Source organism: Erigeron canadensis, chromosome 7 (genome assembly GCF_010389155.1).
Source record: "Erigeron canadensis isolate Cc75 chromosome 7, C_canadensis_v1, whole genome shotgun sequence".
NCBI classification, from domain to species: Eukaryota; Viridiplantae; Streptophyta; class Magnoliopsida; order Asterales; family Asteraceae; genus Erigeron; species Erigeron canadensis.
The window spans coordinates 28,282,189-28,309,403 of record NC_057767.1 but is presented as its reverse complement, the minus strand read 5'-3'; the positions used below and the strand labels follow the sequence as shown (position 1 = coordinate 28,309,403).

The 27,215-nt window shown below is 33.4% G+C and overlaps 4 protein-coding genes across 4 annotated transcripts; all 4 read right to left on the bottom strand.

Moving 5' to 3' along the window:
* Positions 1-151: 151 nt before the first annotated feature.
* Positions 152-5,772, bottom strand: LOC122607403 (calmodulin-binding receptor-like cytoplasmic kinase 2). The gene is made up of 6 exons (XM_043780369.1): positions 5,313-5,772; positions 3,722-3,954; positions 3,351-3,519; positions 3,149-3,238; positions 2,769-3,067; positions 152-645 (listed from the first exon to the last, which is right to left on the bottom strand). The coding sequence occupies exons 1-6, from the start codon at positions 5,620-5,622 to the stop codon at positions 328-330; spliced, it is 1,419 nt and encodes a 472-aa protein (XP_043636304.1). The 5' UTR covers positions 5,623-5,772; the 3' UTR covers positions 152-327.
* Positions 5,773-11,934: 6,162 nt separating this feature from the next.
* Positions 11,935-19,074, bottom strand: LOC122608345 (probable anion transporter 4, chloroplastic). The gene is made up of 8 exons (XM_043781438.1): positions 18,603-19,074; positions 16,209-16,435; positions 14,975-15,341; positions 14,419-14,463; positions 14,190-14,336; positions 13,918-14,055; positions 13,395-13,428; positions 11,935-12,324 (listed from the first exon to the last, which is right to left on the bottom strand). The coding sequence occupies exons 1-8, from the start codon at positions 19,050-19,052 to the stop codon at positions 12,140-12,142; spliced, it is 1,593 nt and encodes a 530-aa protein (XP_043637373.1). The 5' UTR covers positions 19,053-19,074; the 3' UTR covers positions 11,935-12,139.
* Positions 19,075-20,412: 1,338 nt separating this feature from the next.
* On the bottom strand, positions 20,413-22,503 carry LOC122607998 (acyl-coenzyme A thioesterase 13-like). Its single transcript, XM_043781078.1, has 3 exons — positions 22,232-22,503; positions 21,926-22,066; positions 20,413-20,721 (listed from the first exon to the last, which is right to left on the bottom strand). The coding sequence occupies exons 1-3, from the start codon at positions 22,427-22,429 to the stop codon at positions 20,578-20,580; spliced, it is 483 nt and encodes a 160-aa protein (XP_043637013.1). The 5' UTR covers positions 22,430-22,503; the 3' UTR covers positions 20,413-20,577.
* A 3,644-nt stretch (positions 22,504-26,147) lies between these two features.
* LOC122606574 lies at positions 26,148-27,210 on the bottom strand. Its single transcript, XM_043779414.1, has 3 exons — positions 27,016-27,210; positions 26,791-26,931; positions 26,148-26,291 (listed from the first exon to the last, which is right to left on the bottom strand). Exons 1-3 carry the CDS (start codon positions 27,208-27,210, stop codon positions 26,148-26,150), a joined length of 480 nt encoding a protein of 159 aa, XP_043635349.1.
* Between the last annotated feature and the right edge of the window lie 5 nt (positions 27,211-27,215).

Below are 27,215 nucleotides of genomic sequence, written 5' to 3'. Positions count from 1 at the left end.
ATCTCATAAAATTCAAAGTCAAATGATAATTTATGTAATAACAGAGAACCTCGGCTAAACAGCACAACCCAATGATTACAGCCCTGGCTAAAGAGCTCGATTTCGTCAGCTAAACAAACTTGAAACTTGAATTTCAAATGAACCTAGAAGATGACGAATTACAATTTGTTCCCGGGACACCGATATAATATATAATACAAAAAAAAAAGAACAAACAAATACTCCGTGTATTCGCATCATGCGTGTATAATTGAGAAACCTTTGGCAGAAAATACAAGTAAACAGTTGAACAAATCATCTACATACAAAAACTTCTCTATACAACATCTATGCAGATTGAAATCTTTGGTTGCTGCTGTCTTCAATACCAAAGTATTCATGGCGGTTCCTTCTGGCATCCATTTGAGGTACTTGTGCAGAATGATTTAAAGCTGCCATAACTTCGTTCTGTTCATGGTAATCCTTTCTGACTCTCCACAAGATCTCGGCACATCTCTTCATAGAAGGTCTCGATTGTCTGGTGGGAGCCAGGCATTGTCGGGCAACTCTCAATACCTTTTCCACGACCATCAGGGATCCTGGGTTCCTCTTTAGCTTTGGATCCATTGCTAGCACCACCTCTCCTTGTTTTAGCCTTTGCATTGCCTGCAAGAATGATAATCATGTTTTTAATTAACATAGAAAATGTTCAAAAACTGTTGCAAGTGAAATCCTAATTCAGAGTTGTTTAAGATATGCATAATGGGTATTTTATAAGATTTCTATTCTTTTAGTTGATGGATTATGTGTTCTCTAATGGGGTTACCGTTCTCTCATAATATAGGCTAGTTTTGCTTATCAATTTCTTTAGGTGACCCAGCGAATGCTAGACGAGCCAAAATTATTCATCAGTGACCCATGAAAAACCTGTTGTAGACTTCAAAAAGTATATGATAGCTGGCTAATTTGGATTGTAGTGAATCGATAATGGGTCTAAGGCTAGAATAAAACAAATTAGATGCGACTGAAACGGGTCAAAGGCATAAGGTAAAACAAATTAGTATGATTGAAACGAGTCAAACTGGATGAAAAGTTGTCTAGACATGACTAAATCTTTTCAAACTCCTGAATCGTTATTTTGTTCAGTAAGTTGGAATCTTAGATAATCAGTTCATGTTGGATACTTGGATTCAGCCAACCAATTTCTTCAATTAATCGATTAAGCCCTGAAGGTCCTTTTTAAGTGGTTTATCCCTAAAGCTTGTTTTTCTAAAGAATGGTCAAGTATTGATGGGGTCAATCCAACCTTAGACTTAAACTTAAAAGTTGCCCATTTCAACCAAAACCCATTTTGGCCTGTTACCCGACCCTAGACCTATGCTTAAAAAGTTGTCAGTTGTCATATGGATCCACATTCAAGTCCATTGGTTCTTTTTCTGTTTAGCTATGGTCACATCTCACTTGATACTAGGCAAAAATATGATTGTTAAAGATGATGGAAAAAGTTTCACTCGATCTTGGAGGCTATTATGTGATCCAGGTTGATGAGATGCCTTTATTTGACCTTACGGGGAAAAAAAAACGGCTCACTAATTCTTTTTAAAACTTCCCAATCACAGCTAGTGCTAAAACTATCGCAAGCATCATATTTGATAGGAGATAGGCTCAACACTACAATCACAAATTGCAGTACGCTTTTGTCAAAAAATATTTTAGATATCTAACAAAATATTAGCTGAAACTATGAAGGTAGGTATCAACTATAGATGGGAGAAAGACAGTAATTCATTAATTATTTTTTCCAAATGCTCTGTATGACACAATTATTAAACCCATACCTAATTACCCAAAGTGATTCCATGCAACAAACCAAAAGTTCATTGTTTCTTATTTGGGCTATACGAATCCTCTATTGTTTTCTATGATCTGACATTTGGAGTTCGGACAAAAGCCGGATTGATACTAAGAAAGTGTGACCATCAGATGAGAGATTAGAAAAACAAATTCACAAATTTATGTCAAATATATGCAATTACACCCATTTCTCGTACTGTTTCATTTCATCATTTGTTTCCTGCCAATACTATTCACTTATATGTATAAAAGTAGTAGTGGTAGTTACCATGTAGTCGAATGCTTTACTCAACTATGGAAACCAAAGGTCGGAATTCGCAGTAAACGGGTAAATTTCTGGTAAGAGTTGAAATTGGTCAGGTCAAGTTGGTTGAACCAGGAACTTTTAGTCCAAGGCTATTAGTAAAGTTTATATATAAGTAGTGTGTTAAATATGATTACAACAATACATTGAGTTAAAAGTTATCAATTTGAGAAAAATGAGTGATTGTCGTTTGGAATATAGTTTTCAAAGCAGATTTTGCGTTTTCAGAAATGGCCTTTTGGAAAAGTATGTTCCAACCTACTTTCTCAAAACTGTCAGGTAATCAATCACTTGTTTGTCAAACACTAATTACTGATTATAAGCGTTTTACATGTCATAACTGAATAATCCATCCAAAACGCAATCCAAAATACCCTCTGAAAGAACACTTTCAGAAACTAACTGTCGAAATGTTGACAATCTCATGAAAGTTAAACTCCTTGAATTTACCCATTTGCAGCAAGGATGAAACCTAACCCGCATCGCTACATTCATACGTATATATATCGTGACATAGATCTTCAGTGAAATTTTTTATAGAACCAGGACTGGTGATATTATCACTCACGATAAAGAAAACACATTGACATGATTGATCAACATATTAATCTGCAATGCTAGAAGAACTTACCCATTTTATCGTTATTTTCTCGCTGGGAGCTTTACTTAATTCGATTGGCAGTCTTCCTGTCACCAACTCCACAAGCAAAACCCCAAAGGAGTACACATCACTTCTGTCAGTAAGTTGGTATGTACTAAGGTATTCTGGATCTAAATAGCCTGCAGTTCCTTTGACTTGAGTAGAAATGTGAGTAGCTTCTGGATCTTCAACACTTATTCGGGCAAATCCAAAATCAGCCACTTTTGCACGCATTTTATCAGTAATCAATATATTAGCCGATTTGATGTCTCTGTGGATTATTGGTATATCTGAAAAGTTTATAGAAAAACTGGTTAACGTAGATTTCTTGATGTTTTTAATTTATAAATATTTTCAAGAAATTTAACAACCTGTATATGTATGCAAATATGTAATTGCATGAGCTACGTCGATTATAATATCTAGACGCTCCCCAATTTCAAGCCCATTTCCACGTTTGCCTGAGAAGAATAAGTATCACTTTTAAAGTAGCTTCAAACCATCAAGGTCGAATGACAAACTGCCCATTTGAGGAAATATACGGGTAACTAAAGAAGTCCTTGTTGCACTTACCATCTAGATGTTCACGAAGTGTTCCATTGGCAACATATTCTACCAAGATAAGACGCTCGTCTCCATGCTCTATGAATCCATAGAATCGTACCAGATTTAGATGCTCAATCTTCGATAATGTTAGTATTTCATTTTTGAACTCCACTGGTGTCCCTTTTTCATAATTGTCCTGCCATTAGAAATGTAAATCTCCATGACATCAAAATTTATAGCTACAAGAGATGAAAAAGATAAAGATATATAGAAAAAGCAGGGATCAATTATAAAAATTATTGTTATTTGGAGCATTAGGCTAAAGGAAATCAAAATCCATCTTATTTCTGGTATGAAGGCAGTAATACTATAATATTTATCTCCAAAAAAGAAGTAACCTTTTTTGCACGTTTTACAGCAACAATGGCTCCATTTTTCAGTGTTCCCTTATAAACGGTGCCGAATCCTCCTTCACCGATTATATTTGAGGCTGAGAAATTTCCAGTTGCCTTACAAATATCTTGAAAGGATAACTCATCTGCACCCTGCTGTCCATTGGAGGCTAAAGAAGGTGTAGAGGAAGCTGAGTGGTTGAGCTTTCCGCTGCTTCTCAAGGAACTACGTGCTGAATCTGCAAAACAAATGACACTGTCGTAAAAGAATAATACTAATGCAACCCGAAAAAGGTTATTATTAGTTACTTTACAAATCACAAATATCCTGCAGTAGTCCCTAAATGTACAAGCCCTAAAAGATACTTCTGCATATGGTACAACTATAATACTATATCATACAGTTTGAATGACAACCATCATAATTTTTGTTATCCTTTACTGCTATTAGCAAGACAGCACTGCTAAGAGTATTCTACCTATGCAATAATCAAAATTGTGCAGGTCCCAACACATAAGCTTCCACTTAATAGAGGAAGTAACCCATACACTTATCCATTTGAAATAACCGCCTTCATAACCATCATAAACCCCAAACTCGGGACTTAACCGAGTGAGTGAGAGAAGCCACATCAAGGACTTTTTGTGTATGGCTTCAAGATCAACTCATTGTTCGCAGAGGTTGCCATAAGTCACACCACCAACACCGTCAAGCTATGCCATCCACATTTGGACTACAATCATAACTTTGATACTTGATAGGACCAATACTTATCCCACCACAATGCCGAAAACATATGCGCACCATGAATTACCCTAAAACCGTTGGTGATAGAGGGAGTAACCCGTAAGCTACATATAAACATTCATTTTTTACATTTACCAATTTGGGACATAAGTTTGAACCCCGACAAGATTGAATGGCAGTTGCGCTAATTTTAAAGTTCCATATTAACTTCCTCTTTCATTTATATAAAGTAAAATCTTATACTTTCCAATGTTTGATTCCACATCTATGCTGTCTGCTGATTAATTTCAAAATGTGATTCTGTTTATATAATATGAGGTTATGCACTAATGCTTCAATATATTGGCATATTCCTGTGTGAGACGTTAAACTGAACATTCATACAAGGGAGAATCCATTATCATGTACCCAATGGCTAAAATGGAACGCACGACCATCTTTTTGCAGACCCATGGAAACCGACAATACTACCCCTACCCACAAGTCCCCATCCAGGGCCATTTATAGATGTCAATGTTTAGACTGACGCGACAACCTGCTTAAGAGAATGTCCGCCCAAACGGTGCAGTCAATCCACTACACATTCTCAAGCCTCCAACCACTTGGACCTACCTTTCGAGCTACACAAAGCTGTCTTTTAACTACTCAAACCACGCATCTTTTACATGGAAATTACCCTTCTTAACCTCTAAAGAACAGATATATATATAAATTTACTCTTAATCCTAAAAAGTCAAACATTTCTCTCTTTAATTCCAGAACCATAAACCAATTCATGAAAATTCCCATTCCCATAATTATACAAATTATGTAGGAAAAAAAAAAGCAAAACAAAAACATAAAACTTACATTGAAAAGTAGTAGGAGGGTCAACATGAAAATGATCATATGAGTCCTCATCATCATGAGAAGCATCATTTCTACAAGTCAAAACCTTAACTATCAAACCAAAAATCGAAACCTTCTTGTTTGTCTTTTGTTGTTGTTGTTGTTGATCAATATTATTATTCCTGCTAGGTGTATGTGATCCAAATAATGACCCTGACCCAGACCCAGAAGCAGAATTTGAAGTTGAAGTTGAACTTTGATTCCAAACCTGTTGTCCTCTTGGTCCTGGCCCAGCCCGAATCACCACCGGTGATCTTTTTGTTTGATTCATATGCAAACACGACAACTACTTGTGTAACTATGTTTCTGTTTTATATGTTTGTGTGTTTCCGATACGTTTTTCAGTTCAATAATATAATTTGTTTTATTTTGAAAAAATCATCAAGTCGTTTACCATGAACTTTTGGTCTAATTGGGTGTGTTTAATTTATAATTTATGATATGATAGAATGATTCTTTTTGGATTATATTATTTGGAGTAGACTTAATCAAATTAACCTATAAATTAACAACCGACTTTACTAGCTAATTCTTCTGATTTTTATTTGTAATGATCAAAAAAATCCTAAAATGTACGGGTCATATGAGTTTCTTATTTTTTTTATTATACACCGGTTTAACAAAATGTTTTTTTTATGTGTATAGTTGTTTCCAATTATTTTTCTATAACCAATTAAGTTATTTACTTTGACTAGATTCAAACTTAAAATTTTCATGTAAAAAAATTACTCGATGATAAAATCTTCAGTTAAGTTATTTATTTCTCTATAACCAATAAAGCTATGTACGGGTCTAAAATCTCGTTAAACCACTCGATGATGGTTCAAATTTTAATTGATATATGTGTGCTTAATACAATTTGAGAATTAGATGATTTGTAGGTCAAAGCTAATATATAAAGGAAGCAACAAAATCGGTAAATCTTATGATAATTTGGTCATTTTGATCGAGATCACATTGTTATTTGACCAAATTGTCTGACAATATGCCATATCATTCTAAAGACGATACAATGTTAATGTGGAATGAAAAGATCTAAGGTTATGAAGTCTAAAGCTAAATGAATTTAAAATGTTTTAGATAACATAAGATAAGTTTATAAATAAGTTTACATTGTTAATATTGTTAACCTTTAGATAAGCATACAATTTATATGTCTTGTCATTTTGCTTTTGATTGTAGCCTTTTGGTTGTAGAATACTGTCCCTATTTGTAATCTAACATTTTAACGGCAAAAATAATAAATTTATCAAAAGTTATGACACCCCTTGATACTTCTTATTTATGTTTATGAGAATTAAGAACTTCACATACTTGATGTTTATACTTAATTATCTTTATGAGAAATAAGAACTCACGTATTTGCTATTTGGCCGTTTAGTAAGATGAATGCAAACCAAATTGGTAATTCACAAAATCTTTCCGTTTGGAATCTTATTATAAACATATTTGAGAATGACAACGTGTATTTAGTTGGATATGAATGACTTTTTATCTCCAAATTTTTGGGTGATACGAATTTTTATAAAAAGATTATATAACGATCCCGGCCAGGAATATAGATCTTTCATGATTCGCGAGTAACTCACACATTTTATAAAAAAGTAAGACGAATGCTATTTTAATGCAATTTAAAAAAAAAAATTAATTATCTTATTTTGATTGTAATTCGAAGATATTTTTTAAAATAGTTAATGATTATTAGTTGCCATTAGGTCCACAACCTACAAGGCAATATACTATGAATTAAATTCAACATGACAAACATCAACCAACTTCCTTTTTGATTGGATAATGACTATATATATAGAGGGCATAAATAAATTCTAAAGTACAATTTCTTTTATATATTACAAAATAAAAAAGTAACTCCCAATGCCGTCTTCTACGGGTTTTAGGTCCCAATACCGTCTTCGACGGTGTATGGGGGAGGTTGATATGTAGACAACCTTACCCCTACCAAAGGTAGAGAGGCTGCTTCCAGGTTCTACCATAGGTAGAAAAGGACCTCCAGCCTTGCTGGGCATGAGGATCGAACCCATGACCTCTGTTTCTAGAGGCATGAGCTCCAACCACTGATCCAACCCAGTTGGTTTTTTATATATTACAAAATAAAAGTACCTTTAAATATGGTGACAATGAAATGGGGTCACAAACAGATAAAAGACTAAAAATCATTAACCATCACTGTTATACGTTTCAAAATAATTAGCAACCTCCTTAAAAAAAAAAGGAAGCCATGACAATTTCCACAGGAGATTCGAACAAGTAGGCTCAAGCATAAATCCTATCAATAAAGAACCATCTGTGAGAAATATCATTCAGAAGTTGAACACCAACAACTACAAAATTAGTAAACTATGCTATAGTAAAAACTAAAAACTAAGAAACAGTTCCATAATATCCTAATAGGTACCCAGGGGGAGAAATATGGCACCACATTGCTAGAGTGTAAATGATAAAACGAGCAGGCGGCAATAATAAGCATCAACACATAAAAACGGTGAAACCACGTCCGCCTCAGTTTTTAAGGCCTTTTAAGCCCGGGAATGTACAACAATTTTCACTGATTTTGCATAACAGCTACATACGGAAATATCTTATCTACAAAGAGAGTAGCAGACAGAGCTAATTACTGGCCTTCATAAAAATTCACCGGTGGAAAAGATGTTCCAAAACATAGCTGCTGAGAAATACTAAAGTGCTGCAATTAAGCAACAGAGATATCTGAAAAGAACCCACCAATTCAACAAAGTAACCAGCTCCAATTGTCCCGATTATGGCAGCCAATGTACCTGCAGTATTCGACAAGTTATACAACAAGAATGTATATGCATCAACAACGGGTCAAACGGAGCATACAAGTTACAAAATCTAGCCTTTTATGACAGGTACCAACTATTTACCCATTGCAACCCGCAGATTGTGCCATCTCTAGTGTAAAGAATTAATGTGGCCACTAGTCACCTAAAAAAACTCTTTTTTCTTAAGTAATTTTGACATTCTTGAATCTTGATACTTGGTAACTTTTCTATTTTGCCAGTATTCTGGGTACTCATCCGTTATAGCATTGGACAGATGGGTAAAAAGTGAACCATTATTTGATAAATATTTCATAGGATATATGAAAATATGTTAATGGGAGGCGCCAAAATATGTAGGGGGGGGGGGGGGGGGGGGGGGGGGGACACCAAAGCAATATCATTTCCTCATGAGTATAAACTTTAGCGTCACGATATAAATTAGTAAGAATTCATAGATATGAAATCTATACAAAGATAGGCGTGCATTTCAGGATTACAAGACACCATCAAAAACTCATGACTATGACTTTTTCTTATAAACTCTTCATAAAAGCATATATTGATTCTCTATTCCGAAAACTAGGTAAAATAAAGAGTGAAAAACTATGTAAAACAAAGTCAGCTTTGTTTCCCATTTTGGATGCATCACAACCAGCAATGGGCAAGCTTCTGATGCAGATGTGGCTACATATCTACAATTGATCAAAATTGGGTTTGTTGTGTGAAATGGTGGCTTCTTTCACCCAGTAAAAGCCCGGAGATCGCCAGTAAAGGCCAGGTGACCGTTAATAAAGTCCGGAGGACCACAAAAGTCAACAAAAAGCTGCAAGTCTTACATGGCATGATATATATAGGAGAGAAATGGGTACAAAAAGCGAAAGCTATATATCAATACACTCAAATTTTTGCAATCGCTACGAAGGATGAACTAATGACATACTTAAAACATTTAGACATGTTTCTAGGCAAGGAATGAATCTATAGACACGCACCATCAATAAAGACGCGACAACAAAGGCTGAGACGTTGCGTTTTTTTGTCCTTCCATTGTTGAGAATCAGAAGACCTTATAAAAACTCAATTGAGGGCAGAAGCAGTTTCTTCATTGAAGCCATGAACAAGTTTCTGCATTGTTTACCTAATTAGTATGTGCAAAAACTCCAATCTGTGCAACATGTTTACATTTATATAATTTAATGCGCACAACCAACCAAAGAAAGCAAAGCATTGGTCATTGGGATTCAACAGAACTGATAATTTGATATACGAAAATCCATTTCAAACAATTATAGTTGAAAAATAGCATTCCATCAAACACATAAGTTAATTAGATATATGATATAAATCTTCTTGTTGGGAATGATATGTTTGTACGTAATCCGAACAAAGTTAACAAGAAAACGAAAAATGAAAAGATTACTGTCGGGATTGGAAGGGATCAACCTTAGTTGAGAGTCTGCCTAGCCTGACTAGGGTATATAGCCGTGGAGGTAACAACTCGACATACATTCTCTTAGTCGAGAGACCAAGCCATGTATCGCTTGGCCGAAGGTATCTCCTCCTTGCGTTCAAGGGTGCGCGCACCAGAATTCGTCACAAGCTCACGCAACTGAGCCCGGCGATTTTAAATATCCAAAACAAGGATTATAAACATGAAAGTTGTTATTACTTTGGCCGATGTGGGATGGCATGACACTTCTAATCCTATCTCATACAAGTTTTTTTTATTGGACCTCCCGAATACTTGTTTATCTCCTATCTTTTCTCAAAATGTTTGACCTCTGTTTTTTATAGATATTCAATTCATGTTTAAGATATATTAAGTTATTTTTAATGAATTTAAGTTAAGGGGTAATTCAGTTCATATTTTATAAACGTCTAATAAGAATTATCTAATTTATATTATAGTAGTAACCAAGGAAAAGAAAACTCAAAATCAAATGATTTAAGATCATGTTATAAATCAAATTTCGTTGTGAAGTATAAATCATAATGCATTTTTTTCTTCTGAAATATATGATATGTAAACAAGATAGACCAGTTTAGAAGCAAATTACAATGATGATTATAAAATTTAAGTTACGAGAATATCAATGTTCGTAATAAGAATATACGAAGTCTTAAATACAATTTTGTTTTGGGTATGGTGAGTTTCGACTCATTCGACTTTGTTAGCTACTCGTATAATATTTCTAAGCTAAAAGTTTTGGTATTAATTATTTTTAACCCGGGATTTCAAAAACTACATACTCATTATTTTAAAATGAATAAATTTTGTCACTTACATACAATGTTGGAGAACTCAATAAATCAAGATCGGAATGGCGAGGGTAGAGTTAGGAGATTTTGACAACTCGGATAGGAATCGGGAGATCCTAGAGAACCTCGACAATTGAGTAAGTGAAAAGACAACAAGCAAAGGGTATGCTTTCATTTCTTTGTTGAGATTGAAATAAAGTTCTTTAAAAAGGAGTAGGTATAATTAAATAACTTGTAACACTCTGTTTTTTTTTTCTTTTAATAAAATAAGATTTTTAAATATTAAAAAAAAGCAAGGTGTTACAAGTGGTTTTCTTGCTTCCGCAATCCCGTACTTGTGCTCATCAAACCCGTTTTTAATATAGAATAATAATAAATTTTAAAATTGTATGTAATAAACTCTAAAGTTGAATATAATTGTATAAAAATAGTAATTTAGAGTTCACACTTAATTGTTCAAAAACATAAAACTAAACTAATTTAAGATTTTATTAAAGTTTCTTATAGAGAGAAAACTAAAATTATCTCGAGTTTTGACCGAAATCGACCAAGTTGGTCAAGTTAGACCGAAGTTGACCCGATTATCGACCGTTGATTGAATTTTAGTCCGATTAAGCCAAACCCAACCCGTGAAGGAGCCGATTCTAGTTCCGAGTCTAATTTATCATCCGAGTTTTATAACACTAAAACATATTATTAATAATGATACATATCATTTTACTTATCCGACAATAGAATCAAATTATTTATGTAATTCTTTTCTTAAGGTTGCAATAACTTTTTGGGTGGTCGAATATATTAGATTTAAAAAAGTGAACACGTGTTTGTTAATAATTGAACTATTCTAAATAGTACATGTGAAGCTACATATTTAATAAAAACTTTAACGAAACGACTATATATAGCAATATAGATTTTTTTTTCCATATATTGAATCCTTAATAATAGTATCTCTGTCTTCTAAAGGTGGTCATGAAAATACTATGATGCGGTAGAGTTGAATGGAGAAAGGAGTAGGATATTAGATCTGAGAAGTTTAGGTTTTACTCACGCACGTAGGTTGGGACGTTTAGGAAAATGAAGAGGAAAAACACGTAGACCGTGGCTTGTTGCAAACGGAAATTGTCAATAAAGATGAGAGAAGAGCGAAAATGGAAGATAAAGAGCAAGATGTTGAGATGAGACGTAGATTGGACGTCAGATCGAGCACAAACTTTGGTGGCAGTGTAGATGAGCAAGGGTATTTACGCGGGGGTCCTGACCCTCTCTGTTTTTAGTGCTATTGTATATGCATTTCATTTGAAATTTTTTTTTTTTTGTTAGTAGTCGTATTATTTTTTGGTTCCCGCGACTTTTGGCTCCCTCTGTGACTTCCCTCGAGATCCACCATTGTCCATAACAGCCTAACAGGTACCCAGGAGGAGAAACATGGCACCACATTGCTAAAGTGTTGATAAATGAGAAAATGAGCAGGCGGCAATAACAAGCATCAACACAGAATAATGGTGAAATTATTTCGATAACTCACATCCACTTGCATTTCTTTAAGCAAGAATAAATAACCAGGCACCGTCGAGGTGAGATTACAACAATGGAACCTAGTTAGATCCTACCTTCTGTTCTTAGGGCCTTTAAGGCCAGGAATGTACAACATTTTCACTGATTTTGCATTACAACTACATATGCAACTATCTTATCTACAAAAGGAGTAGCAGACAAAACTAATTACCGGTCTTCATCAAAATTCACCCTTTCACCGGTGGAAAAGATGTTCCAAAACATAGCTGCTGAGAAATATAGAACTGCTGTAAGCAACAGAAATCCCTGAAAAGAACCCACCAATTCCACAAAGTAACCAGCTCCAACTGTCCCAATTATGGCAGCCAATGTGCCTGCAGTATTCGACATTCCTATACAGCAGGAATGTATTTGCATCAACAACGGGTCAACAAGAGCATACAAGTTACATAATCTTACAACATACATATTGATTTTCTTCAGTTTTAATAAATAAAAAAGTCAATTTGATAATGTGTACAGTTTGTAGTCGCCGGGGCTTCAAAATATACTTATCTGGTCACCCAATTGTCAAAAAGTAGATGTAAGTTTACCAGTTTACTTATGTATTGGTCAATTTGGATTATTTTATCTATAACAGGTTGACAGGCTAAAAGTCGGTAATAGTGTATTTTTAATGCATAAAACATGTTAAATCACTTTATCTAAAGCTTTTTTGATAATTTTGAAATATTGTTACTTTAAAATCATACTTGACATTATAATTATTTGTCAAATAAGAATTCCGGGTTGGCACAACCTAGCCTGTTATGACAGGTACCAACTATTAACCCATGATGTAACCCGCACATAGTGCCATCTCTTGTGTAAGTGTAAATAATTAATGTGGCCACTAGTCACCTAAAAAAGCTCCTTTTTAGCAGTTTTGGTATTCCTAATACGAGTACTAGGTAACTTTTCTATTCTATTTTGTCCGTATACTCATCCATCATTGCAATGAACAAGTCGGCAAAAAGTGAATCATGATTTGATGTTAATACAGTTACCCACAATAGTGAACATGATTTGATAAAATATATCATAGGAAACGAAAAAATGTTAATGGGACTATGGGAGTGGCCAAAATAGCTCAAAAACCTAAGTTAAATGGGCACAATACTAATTATTAGAGGGGGCAAAGTAGACTTCGTTAGGTATACAGGGAAGCAATATCATTTCCTCATGAGTATTAACTTTTGCATCACAAAAAAAATTATTAATGCATATATGAAATCTATACAAAGATAGGCATGCATTTCTGGATTACAAGACAGCCATCAAACTCATGACTCTTAAATATATAAATTATTGATAAGAGCGAATAATAATTCTCTCTTCCAAATATATATGAAAAGAAAATAAGATATTGTCAACCATTCTTCACTTCGTATGTATATGCAAGTCATAAGATTAAGTGTCTTACCATGTAGAACACCGGAATATTGTGGGGCAATCTCCTGCTCAAAGTAAATTAGATATGTTAGCCAAGTAAGACGACATTTAAGATCATCAGTCAGGATTAGAGGTGGCAACTTCAACCCATTGATATTGAACATGTCAATATGGATTAATTATTGTTCTAATGGATAGACAGAAATTAATCTAGAAACGAAAAGTTGTAAAACAGGTTAAAATTGGCTAACGTGTATTCAAATGCTTACTACGTACTAAATTTCTTTTGTTCAAAAGAAACTAGATCATTACTATAATATGTATTTCCTTATAATCATAATTAACTCATTACTAATTTACAAAACTAAAAAGATAAAGAGAGGCAAAATATTATGAAAATTGAAGCAAAAAGGTCAATTTTTTCTGAGTTGACATGATGAAATTACATGCGTTAACCTAATCCTAATATCCCATTTTACCCTTTACCCAACATGCCACAATCGACTTTTGCCACAATGCCACCTCTAGAAATGATGCTAGAAAAGAGATCATACCTGAAGGTTTACAAGGAATCCACAGTGACTAAATGATTTTAGCCCTACAGCTAATGTAAGCCATGCAGAAGCAATGACTGGGCTTTTTGCCATTATCAAGCCAATAAGAGCAATACCAGGTCCCACGAAACCAATTGACTGATGGAAGAAAGCAAAAGGAATTAAGGTCTCATTTTTTCCATTTCTAAAACTAAACAAGATCAAGTATTACTAAATAACTTGGTGTGGATATTGACCCATTCATATTAACCTTTTCACAGTATATTACACACCTGCATAATTTTACGAGTCAAAGTGACAGTCATGCCACTCTGTATCAGTTTGTCAGAAAAAACACCGGCAAAGTAGCCTACTAATGCCATCATACTCCAGGGAACAGCACTAAACCATGCTGCTTGTCGGAGGTCCACATGATATATCTGCAAAAAAGACACGCCCACTGTTATACAATACACTTATTTAGACATATGAAGAAAAACATAGTATGTCAGTAAGACTTACTGTTTTGAAGTAAATGGGCATCCATGAAAGAATGACGAAGAATCCCTGTGGTAAGAAAATTGAGGTTTAGATATAACATTATAGTATTATTAGTGATAAAAGCCACTCTAAGTATCATAAGGAGCAATGATATTTCTCAACTGTGCAACATAGTTAAGACTTGAGAGAAGGAATTACATACAACTAGATGACATCACATTAACTTCTAAACATCAGTAACAGAGGTTCTAATTTCGACATGCTCCCTTTTAAGGCCGCTTTAGGTTATGTTTATATCTCTAATAGGAAAAACAAGTAGAAATAAATAGCCTAAAACGAAAACGAGACAAAAGGGTCGAAAATTGCCCAAAGTGTATTTTTGGTTCATAAAAGCTCCTATTAAAGAGCCACATAATTATTGAAATGAAATAAACTCTGTAACAATAATTGACACACTAATAGTTTGGACAAAGTTAAGCCAGCACCCAACTCATGCCGAATTAGTACCAGCTTTGTCCCAATGGATTGCCCAACCCTTTTATTGCATATCGTAAAGCACGGGGAAAGAATAGACTACCCAGCTATGCATGGAATTTGCAACAATGAGAGACCAAGTTGGTAGTTTAGAGAGTAAACGCCTGAAGGGTGGGATCATTTTGGCTGTCTTCATTTGACTCTCAACCTTGGCGGATTGCTTCCTTTTGCTCTGAATATATTCTAACTCGTATTTTGTTATTTGGCCGCTTCGTTCTGGAGTGCTAGATGTTGCAGATACCCATACCAAAACCCATAGAAAGCCAGATAATCCAAATATTATAAAGGGTCCTCCTACACCACCTCGTGACATGAGGATGGGAGAAAGTGTGAGTCCAATAGCACTTCCAAGCTGAAATCCAGCCATTGCAAGCCCGACAGCTCGGGATCGTTCGGTTTGTGGAAACCATCTACAAGAAAAAGATCAAAAGGATACTAGCCGTTTGGGTTATACAAGACAATAATCAATTGGAGTAATGGTATGCACATTGGAGTTGAATAATATGTTCTATTATATTTGTGTAGTTTGTAATGAACATAGTTAGATTTAGCAAAATGGGGGATCAGTCAGAAGGGTCTGAAAACGAACCAAAATGATACTTTTTGGTACATGTCATAAACAGTTTGGCTTGATATAAAACACACCCTGTCCAATTTTTTTTATAGGAAGATTCACATATATCCCACACTTTTGAGACATAATTACATATTTGCCCAAAATGCAAGTTTTCAATGCATAAATACAATGCTTCTAAAGCATGCTTTTGGAAAATATGTAATTATAAATCTCCCTTTTTTATAAACTACTAGTGTGTCAAATATGAACATATGAGTTGAATACTCAATTATATATGTGTACCTTGTAATGAACTATACAATAGTTAGATTTGGTAAAATGGGCGGGTCAGTCAGAAGGGTCTGATAACGGGTCAAAATGTGGTACATGACATAAACATGTTGACTTAATCTAAAACACTCCTTGTCCAATTTTTTTTGAACGTTATAAGCTACTAATGTGTCAAATATAATATCAAGTGTTCAATATTTTAGCACTAGATTGTCTTTTTAAACAAAATTATTTAGGAGATTTCACGCATAGAAAATACACTTAATACAATTTGACATGTTTCCTTTTTAGCTTCTTTCTTATATAACTTTCTTTTTTCAAGAGGTGGACTCATTTTATATTTTCCCTATATATATATAATATATATATATATACATATATTTAATATTAAACCAGCTACTCTCAGAAGATAGTACAAAAAAGTTGATACCTGGCTATCATATTGTTCATACATGGAAGTGCCACACCTTCTGCAACTCCAAGCAAAGCACGCATGCTAAGTAGTGCCCAAAGAGAATTTTCAGCAGCCCAAGGGGTGAGAAATGTAGCCATTGACCATAAAGCAACACCACATGCCATGATTACTTTACCGCCATAGTAGTCTACTAGAGTTCCTCCAGCTATCGGTGATATTAAATATCCCCAAAGAAAAGATGACTGCGATCAGTGCCACCAATTAGAAGGAAAACAAAACAAGTAGAGTAACTTCAATAACAGAGGTTTCTCTACTGACTTCCAAATTCCCAGATAAGTTGATATAATCCATACAAGCTCATGACTAAAAGAGGCATCCAAGTATCCAAAAAAAATCTATAAAATACAAAATGATATTATGTGATAGTTATCAGTCTTATATATACTTCTATCTCTTCTCTTTCAGTTGGAGGCATGTACCGAGACTTTATGATACAAGATCAAATATGCATGCAAAGACATCGAAATTCTTGCTTGACTGTAAATGGGACACATTTGTAGGCCGAACTAAAAGCAAAACATGGAACCACTACTGCGTAGGATCCCGTCCTTTAGAAGGAGAAACGGTGCCCCTAACAATCCTATCTCTAGCAACATGGCGATCCAAACTCAACATATCTTTGCTGAAGAACTGGTCATCCTTATGATTGCAGAATACTCTAATAAATGAACCCTAAAAGTAAAAGTGAAATAGAAACCATACAAATTGTTTTTAGTAGCTGGCGTATTTTAAAAGATGGTGATTTGTACACCAAAATGTAGAAAAGTTGAAAGTGGATGGTACAAGTACATGACAACTTAACTCTGGTGTGTACAGTAATTTTTAGTGTAAAAATCACCTCCTAACTCAAGAAACCACATTAATTCCACTTGCGTAGTCACCCTCCTTGCACCCCCTTGAAACAAAAATCTCAAAATAGTACATCAGTTAATAGGTGCGGGTTTGGGATTGCATACTTTTCAAGTCATTTATTCCTTATAAAATTACAAGAGTTGCCAAGGGCTACCTATAAATTCAGACACACATATAACTATAGTATATTATAATAACCGCCACCAAAAGTAAGGATCAACCACCAGGTCTATATTTTATTTCACGTCTGAACCAAATTAACCATATTTCTGGTACACGTAGGGTTGAACAAGAATAACCTATGTCCAAAAAAGTTTAATTCAGAATTCAGAAAAATTAACCTTTCAATGACTTCTGACCTGTTTCCTTAAAAGAAATTTTTTTAGCTAATAGTTTACTGTTCCATTCATTTCAGCTAATGTGCTGACTGCTGATAACTGTATAACCCTAATTCTCAAATGTCTGTTTAGGTATTTAAATAGAAATTTTCATCCTAATAACAGTTGCCCGAGAATCTATGTACTAATGCATACAAGTTTTGAGACGCATCTTCTTAATTTGGGTAAAATGCTAATACATTTTTCAAGTAATATCTAGTTTCTTTGATTACAAGGACGGCCCAATTTAATTCCTCCTTTTTCTCCATGTATGGCCCCCTACCAGAAACCATCTTAACCCATTACCTGACTTGTCTTGGCTACCTATAAATAAAACATGCTGCTGACAGATTTCCCTTTTCTTCTTTATTCCATTTCATCATTTCAAACGACCTCATATCAGCGTTGGTAATATTGTGACAACACTCATTGAATAGCACTAAGGGTTATGTTTAGCAAAACCTTAGTAATAGATATGATTTTTTTCCGGAAAGTGTTTGTTGTTGCTTATCCATAGTAAAAATAAAACACTTGAATAAGCAATTCCAAAAATCCCCTAAATTTACCAAATTCATAATTACTCGCAACCTAAAACACCATTAACTCATTCAACATAGTTGTTTGGCATCCTAATGTCCTCACAAGAGGTCTCAAGTTCGAGCTTTCCTAGGTTACAGTCATTGTGTCCAAAAAACTCAACTAATTCCGCATAGTCGTTAGGCGTCCTTATGTCCTAACAAAAGGTCTCAAGTTCGAGCTTTACTAGGTAACAGTCATTGTGTCCAAAACTCAACTAATTCCGCATAATCGTTAGGCGTCCTAATGTCCTCACAAGAAGTCTCAAGTTCGAGCTTTCATACATTGTGTCCAAGACTCGCCCTCCCCGAGTAACCTAAACAATAAAAAAACCTCCTCCTTTGACCCATTTTTAGATACATTTCCAAAAAAGTCAAATCTTAAATCATCAACACTATGATTCATTCTAAGTCATTCAGTATCACAACTTTCAATTCCACGAAAAAAACCCGAAAAAGATCATATCATATAAACAATAAAAGATCAATCTTATATATCAAAAGAAATAAAGAGAAAACAACATGAGGAAAAGGAAAACAAGAACCTGAACAACACCAGCAAAAGACTGAGACCAACCATGAGACAAAGACAAAGGAACAACCGCAACCGACATAACGACACGGTCTGCATTACATAATGCCAATGCCAATCCCACCATTGCAACTACCTTCACTCTTTCCGATGTTATAAACTCCATAAAACTCGGTTCCGAGAAATCATCAAACCCTGACAAAGCAACATTATCATAGTTTACATCTTCTTCGGCTGCTGAAACCGATATTTGTGGTTTTCGAAGCAAATAATGAAATGAAAGACCGAAATTATTATTAGTTGGTTTTTTTATTTGGTGAAATTGAATAACTTTTTTTGTTTTTGAGTTAGTGGTGAGATGGAAAAATGATTGGTTGAATATGGTGTGTGGTGGTTTGATGGGGTTTTGGAGAATGGTGGCGGTGGCCGGAGAGAAATGGGCCGCCGTTGGAGAACGATACATTTTTGAGCAGGGGTTTGGTGGAGTGTTGTACTGTAGCTTGCTCCATCGTAGCACTTTGTTTTTTATGCTTTAAAATGTAAAAAAATAAAAATAAAAGATAATAAAATCGATGAGATTTTAACCCAGGTGCCAATTTTCGAATAATCAAATATTCAAAATCTCGATATCTAAAAAATCTCAGTTAGAGTATTGTACAGTACAATATTATATAGCATATTTGGTAGTGTACGTTAAAATCGGGTGGTGTACAAATCATTTACCTTCACTTATGTATTAAGAGAGTTGAGTTTAATTATCTGGCGTGATTATTAAACGAGTCGAGTTTAGGTTGAGCTATATGAACTTGATAACTCGTCAACTTGTAACCCATCCACCCACATACGACAATCCGATTATATTAAAAGCACGACTAGTGTGTTCGTGTCGATGCTATTATTTGGCGATGTTAGCATTTTGAAAACTGAAATGTTTAAGAATTGAAGAAAATAACATATCAAGCGTTGGATGTTGTGTGGCTCGATTAAGACAATCGACTATCCTGACGAGAGTGAGGTCTTCCATCATCACTTTTGAATGGTGGGAGAGCGTTCTATTCAACAGTTGCATTTAAAAAGTAAAAAAAAAAAGTAATTGGATGGGAACCTCCTGATCCCATGTACCATTTGGTATCCACTAATCCCCCAGCAAGGCTAGTGTCCAGGTGAATTTCAATCACTTAATAATCCCCTGATTCTCTCAAGTTTGTCTTTGGCAATACTCGAACCCAAGACCTCTCCTATAAAGTTGCATTTAAAAAGTAAATTAAAGCATGTTTTGTTAATGTTCTTACACCTATTATTCATATCTATACTTATATTATAAAACAGATTTTTTCTAGATTTTCAACATTAAACATAAATTTTCAATATTAATTATAAGTTTTAATATTTATTTACCTAAAATGCTCCTCTTAAGTTTTCAATATTTACCTAAAATAACTATAATACATTTTCTCTATCCTCAAATCTCAACCAACCATTTTTTTTCCTCTCATCCATAAATCATTTTATTATGCTAATTCATTCAAAATCTTCTATCCCAAAAACCGCACATCGATAAATTATAAAAATTATATGGGTGTTCTTAAAATTTTATTCTCTTTCATTAGAGTGGTCATTCGATATACTTTCGGTGAATTTTTAAATCCTAGGGCGGAGACCGTCATGTAAATCACCCCATTACCGCCATAACATGCGGGGACCGTTCTCGCATATCTAATAACAATTGTAAACAGTCGATTAAGATACAAATGTATAACTGTATAAGTAACTAATTTATTCCTACAATATATTGTAACGACACTTAATCAATCTATAAATAATTTCAGACAACAGCCATTTATCTTTCCAATTTTGTACATTTACTAATTAAAGGAGGTAGTCAAATAGCCTTTTAGTTTTGTAACAAATAAAGGATCAAACACCATAAGCAAGTTCATTGAAGCAACAATGAGCTAGTCCTATAAAACCAGAAGATCAACAAGCTTTCAAATCTTGCTTCTTTTCAAACAAAACATCGAATGTCGTCCTTCAGCAATCATTTCTCTGGTTGCTTTATTCTTCAAAATAACAACAGCTCCGTTGTAAGCTCCTTTTTCGCCGATAACTTTTGCAGTTATCTCCAGTTCATCCTGCTTACAACAAACACTTTTTAACATGCGTATAGAAACAAATAAATCATATATCACAAATGCAGCTTTATAATGTGATATCGTTTGAAGTTTCAACACCTTAAACCCAAAGTTGCATACTATCACAGTCATGTCAAAATAAACTGAGGTGGGAATTAAAAGTTCCCTTCATATGAGTGAAATCAAAATTACTATGATTCGTAGCAAATACAAGCACTTTACTCTTATTGATTAACGAACACGAAATAATAAATCATCTTAAGAGAATAGTCTAAAAATCCGTTTAAGCACAAGATGATATCATGTGGAATAATCAAAGGATAAAATTAGAAAATAGATTTTGTGGAATCCACGTGTCATCATTTTATAACTTTAGCAGAATTTGTAGGTTAATCCTTATTATGATATATCATTTCTCTTAACAAAACTACTATGGTTTGTAACAAAACACAAGCAACTTTTATTGAACAGAAATTTATCAGACTCTTACTACTAATTAAAGTATTTATATTGAATTATTGGAGCTGCTTTTTGTATAAAAATAAAAAATGAAAAAAAGATGTTTCCATTTTTCCATTGAACTTTATTGATTGAAAATATGTTTGGCAACCAACCCCTTTAATGATCACCTAGCCCTCTTCACTTAACCTTTACAAATGATCACCTTGCCCAATTCACCTAACCTTAAAAATGATCACCTAACCTAGCCCACCTCCCCTTTAATTGGTAAAACCTGTAAAGTATTTTAAATCTTGATGATGCAAAGCAGTAGTTTGTAGTTACCACTTTTATACTCGATTAACACCATTGCCTTTGGAGACAGAGGTCATGTGTTCTATCTTCATCCTTTGCAAGGCTGGAGGTCCTTTTCTATCTTTTAGATAGAAACTGGAAGCAGCCTCTCTACACCGTCGTTGTAGAGGTAATTAAGGTTGTCTACATTTTAACCTTTCCCACCGTCGAAGTATTGGGACCCAAAACCCGTGAAAGACGGCATTGGACGTTACTTGCTTACTATACTCGATTAACACAAATGTATTCATGATCGCAAGCTTACATTTGGAAATGAAGCAAAACTAGTTCCATGTATGAAATAATCATCCCGAATTCGGGATTCATACGAATTCTACTTTAAACCACCACTTCAAATTCTAAGAAGGGAGCAACTAACTTAGCAAAATTTCCAAGAAAAATTTGAACTTACATTGAGCTTGGCAGTAGAAAGGTAAGAAATAGACATGTCAACAGAAACATTTAGCGAAACATCCTTTACAAACAACACGACAGACCCAATCTTATCTACTAAATTCGCAATCGCTCCAACTGCCAAAAATCCATTCCGATCCTGCTTTCCAAAATGAAAACTCATCAAAAGTCATTAATAATATGATATTTCTAGCTAGAAATATTAGCTAGAAACATTTTTTTTCAATTACATATTTGCCAATAACTAATTGATACTAATTATATATTGAAAACATGAAAGTAAATGGAGGGAAATGTTGATTACGATAAGATGAGGGGGAACTATGAGAGTGCAAGAAATGAAACCAGGTTGGTATGCATCAACTTGTATCCCTCTGATCGCGAACTCTTCGTAGAAACTATGGATGGCGTTTCGTGGTTTAGGAGGAACGTTGAGCCCGGTGGCTCGATGGGAATGCTGTGGGTTAACTTGTAGATATTCTCTGGCTTTCTTCTCCTCCATTGAGTAAGAAATAAGCAACTCCTTTGATTCATGATAAAGTTATTCCTCCAGAAAGTTAGCCATATATCTATCAATAAAGTAAATACGCACTATATAGATAGTTACAACATATATATGTACATTAAGGTCCCAAAATGGCAAAATCAACACATGCTTTTAAGTTTGAACAAGCTGTATTATTCGTATTATATTATATTTTATCATAATAATGGGTTAACGAGTAATGAATCTCCACAATCCACATGGGGTATTATAATTTTATAATTATAAATTATAATAAGTCTTACATCTATTTTATTTTAATAAAAAGTGAAAAGAACCGTTTACTAGGATTTGATTTGAGTTCACCGGGAAAAAAAAAATTCAGTTAGAAAATACGTATTGATTTTGATCATTTTTACTAGCTAATCAACCCATAAACTACTCATACATAATTAGAAAAATATAAATAAATTATTCTATGTTTGATTACACTTAAATCAACTACAACTTTTAAGTCTCACGTCTTCATACTTCAGCTAATGTATCTCGTTTCGAAAATCATTTATAAGCATAACTCAAAACTTGTAAGCTACAAATTACACAAACATTAAAGCCTGTGGCTATGAACATTGCCATTCACTTTAACCTCGTTTTACTATTCAGATTTTGTCATATCGGATTCTGTTTTAGTTTTTTTCTTTTGTTTTTTTTCTTGGTTTTTCCCATAGTTTTTTTTGCTTTTGTGTTCTCTTTTATTAATTCATCTTTTTTTTTCTTTCGTTATTTTCTTGGTTTTTTCATAGTTTTTTTTTTTTGCTTTCGTGTACTCTTGTATTAAATCATCTTATACCCCGCATCACTATTTGGATTTCGCCATATCGAATTGCGTTTATTTCCTTCAGTTTTTTTTTTGTTTTTTCACAGTTTTTTTTTACATTTGTGTTCTCAATCAATATATTATAAACTTTTACTCATTGTTTTTCCTTCGTTTTCTAATTTTACTTTTTTTGAAAAATATTTTAAATTTTTTTGTACAAACTAAATGTATGTATTTGATATTGCAAACTTTTTGACCCGGTTTTCTTGGTTTTCTAGCAAAATTTTTTTCTATTTTATTCAGATTATTTATTGGCTTTTTTCACATTTTTTTCTTTTTTGTATTTTCAAATAGATTTAACACCTATAAATTACCATAACAAACTGTATCAACATGATAACTAAAGCCCCGCAGAGCGGGACCGAAACCTCACTAGTGTATATTAATAAAAATACTCCAATGTATCATTTAAAATGGGTACTGACTCGTAAAAGTGCCTTAACTTGACCAATAAAATAAACTCCACATATACTTAAATTCAAAGAACATGACACTAAATTCATCCGATAATATGATGTAATTACAGGCTTTTCCGAGCAATTCTAACTCGCATAACTCATGTCTAAAAAATTGATGTTCGCTTAAGTAAAAAAAGTGATCAAACTAAAATTTATCAAAACAAAATTGCAATATACATTGATTAACAAACTCAAATACTTCCTATTGGTACCGCTTCATTTACATCAAGCATCGTTAGATATAGTTGAAGTAGAATCACTCGATCTGCTCAAGCCAGAAATCCCCTACCAAAAAGACAAAAATGAGGCACACAAATTTTTTTGACTTATGAGGTCAAACAGAACCACTTCTAAGCTCAGGCATATTTTTTGAAGTTTGTAAAAATTGAACTTATAGGAAATATACCAAGATTTTATAACAATATAATTATACTATGACGAATAAGATTGTTCTTACAAGCCAACTTCTGTATACTGTATTGGCAATTAAATTTGAAAATCTACATGTTTGACCTGAAAGTCAAAATGGTGTCTAATTTTAAAGGACCGAGAGAGGTGATCAATAGGTATTTTTGAATCAAAAGGACAAATTAAAGTGTACATGCGACAAACATAATTTTGGTTATTCTTTTCAAAAGAAATAAATCTGAGAAGACGATTTTGTTTAATGTATAAAAACATTACAAACAAATACTCCACTACACCCTAGCTAAGTATTTTATACCCATACACAGACAATTCTGTAATGAAAATAATATGAATTAATTGTGTTTTAAAATTATTTTTATTAATATAATTTTTATAAAATTTTATATAACACACAAAAAAAAATATTTAAGATCAAAGTTATAAACAATCACTTTTAATATTTAAAATCGGACACGTTTAAATTTTGGAACTATTACCAAAACTTTTTGTGAAGATCTTTTTACCATTGGTTATAAAAACTTGTTTCGTAATATATAGATATTAAATAAGTTTTATAATAGCAAATCTTATATATTAATAAAACAAGATTTTTATGATATCATTATTTTATAGATAATGTTTACTTGTCATTATTAGATTTATTTATATAAATTATTTCTTTTTAATTTTTTAAATTTATGACATCATCCTATTTAGGGTTTTTATTTTTAATTTACTTATGTCTTATGATATTATAAGCATTTTCCTTCTTTAAGCTTATTTCATTTTGATATTTGTTATTTATGATTTCTTTTTTTTATTAAAAAAATAGGTTTTTTGTTTTTTAAAAACTCTAATATTTTATATATGGTCTTTTAGATTTTCATCATCTACATAATTTAATCATAATAAAATTTTAATTTATTTGCATGTTATGCGGGTTAATAAACTAATATATATATTCGAAATATAAGGTAAAGTATTCTGAGATTATGAGGATGGTTAAACTATCTCATAGTTCTTAGACATATACCTAACTTAATATTACAAAAAATTTATTAATAAGCCCGGGTTGAAACCGGGTTAATTAACTAGCGAGTGTACAATTGTAAATTTTAGTGTACAAAACTTCATAACCCTATTCGGTCTATACTTGTATAGCATATTTGATTTTAATATCATTTTAAAATTCTCTTAAAATTATATTAATTTGACAAGGGGATTTCATTTAATCTCCTAATTTTACCCTTTGAATTTCCATATGTCACCATTTTGTGAATTAAGAGGATTTTTAGGCTTATAAATTGAGAGGATTAATCATTCCCATATATATATGTCCCACGTTTTTCTAAATCATCATCTTAATATTATTATCATGATAATATATATTCGAGTTATCAAGTCAGGGTTGTGACCATTTGAAAACTAAAACTGACCAAAACACACTGTGATATGAATTTACACAATGTATTTTAATTTTTTTTAAGAAACATATTGTGTTAAGCTCGTATTACAGTGTGTTTGAACAATTTTTTGATTTTCACGCGCTATCAAAAACACATTGTGATTTAAAACTTACCACAATGTATTTTTAGATTACACAATTAAAACACATTGTGTTAAATTCAAATCACTGTGTGTTTTGGGCAGTTTTCTAGTTTTCACAGAAATTTTAGATTTCAAATGAACATTTTACTATCAAGTTAAGTTAATAAGTAATTAAGTCAAGAATAATCAACCATGTAATTAACTCAAAAATCTGGGTCGGAAGTAATCAACTCATCAAAATGGACAAAAGAATATCGTGTACTAAGCCAACCGGACCCATATCAACAATTACATGCTTCCACTCGAACCCCATTGACTCTTTCAACAATCCAATATCATGGTATGGTAAACTTCCTTACATTTGCTTGTAACTATTAAAGAAAGTTGCTTTAGAACGAATGTCTTTTACAATCCAATATCATGGTACGGTAAGGTCTTCTTTCTTTTACAGTTTACTCGCCGGGTTACAAAATAACGAATGTCGTCCTTCAGCAATAATTTCTCCGGTTAATTTGTTCTTTAGAACGACAAGAGTACCCGCATATCCCCCTTTTCCACCTATAAGCTTTGCACTAATCTCCATTTCATCCTGTCAACATTCATACACAAGCATATTAAGTTGTATACACATGTGACAACGATCCATTGGTCCAATGTTGAGGGTTTGATCCTTGACAGGTGCAAATTCTTCCCCCCCACAACCCGCAAGAAAAAAAAGTACAGATACACACGTTTTCTATCTACATTAAGGCATTTTTAGTCCAGAGAATGGGCCGATATGATTCTCATAACTAATCTATATTTTCCCACTAAAATTCAAAAACTGTCCAACTTTATGTTTTTGAGGCCTTTTTCATCAAGTTATGAACATTTGCTACTATTTGAATTTGTTATGATACATTACTACTATGTTTCCGATCGACTTTCTGTATTAAAATTTCATAAGGAAGCTTATTACATGATCATTCAAAAATCAAAACCACCAATCCTCGAAGTTAACTTAATCCTAGAAGGCTAACCCATCATTTACTTCACACTAAGAACCATTTAAAATTGCTTTACAAATACATTAACGGTAAATAACTTACGTTGAGCTTGGCCTTAGAAAGATAAGAAATAGACATATCCACCGAAAATTTCATAGGTGCATCGTTTTCGTACGCCATAGCACCACCAATTGCATCTACTATATTTGCAATTGCACCCACTGCCAAATCTCCATTTCTATCCTGATATCGAAAATATTACAGCTAAGCGATCTCATCAAAAAACCAATAAGTCGAGTGTTCAATTAAAGTAATAAGAGTAAATACAGTAAGGCGCGATGGAACTGTGAAGGAGCAAGCTATGGAACCGGGCTGCAATGTATCTACTCGTATACCCTTTAGTGAAAAGTAATCATAGAATGTGTCTGAGTACTCATTTTGTCGCGGGGAGATGTTGAGTCGGGTAATCCATTCTGTATCTTGTTGGGTTACTTTCAGATACTCTCTTGTGTTTTTCTCCATTTTCA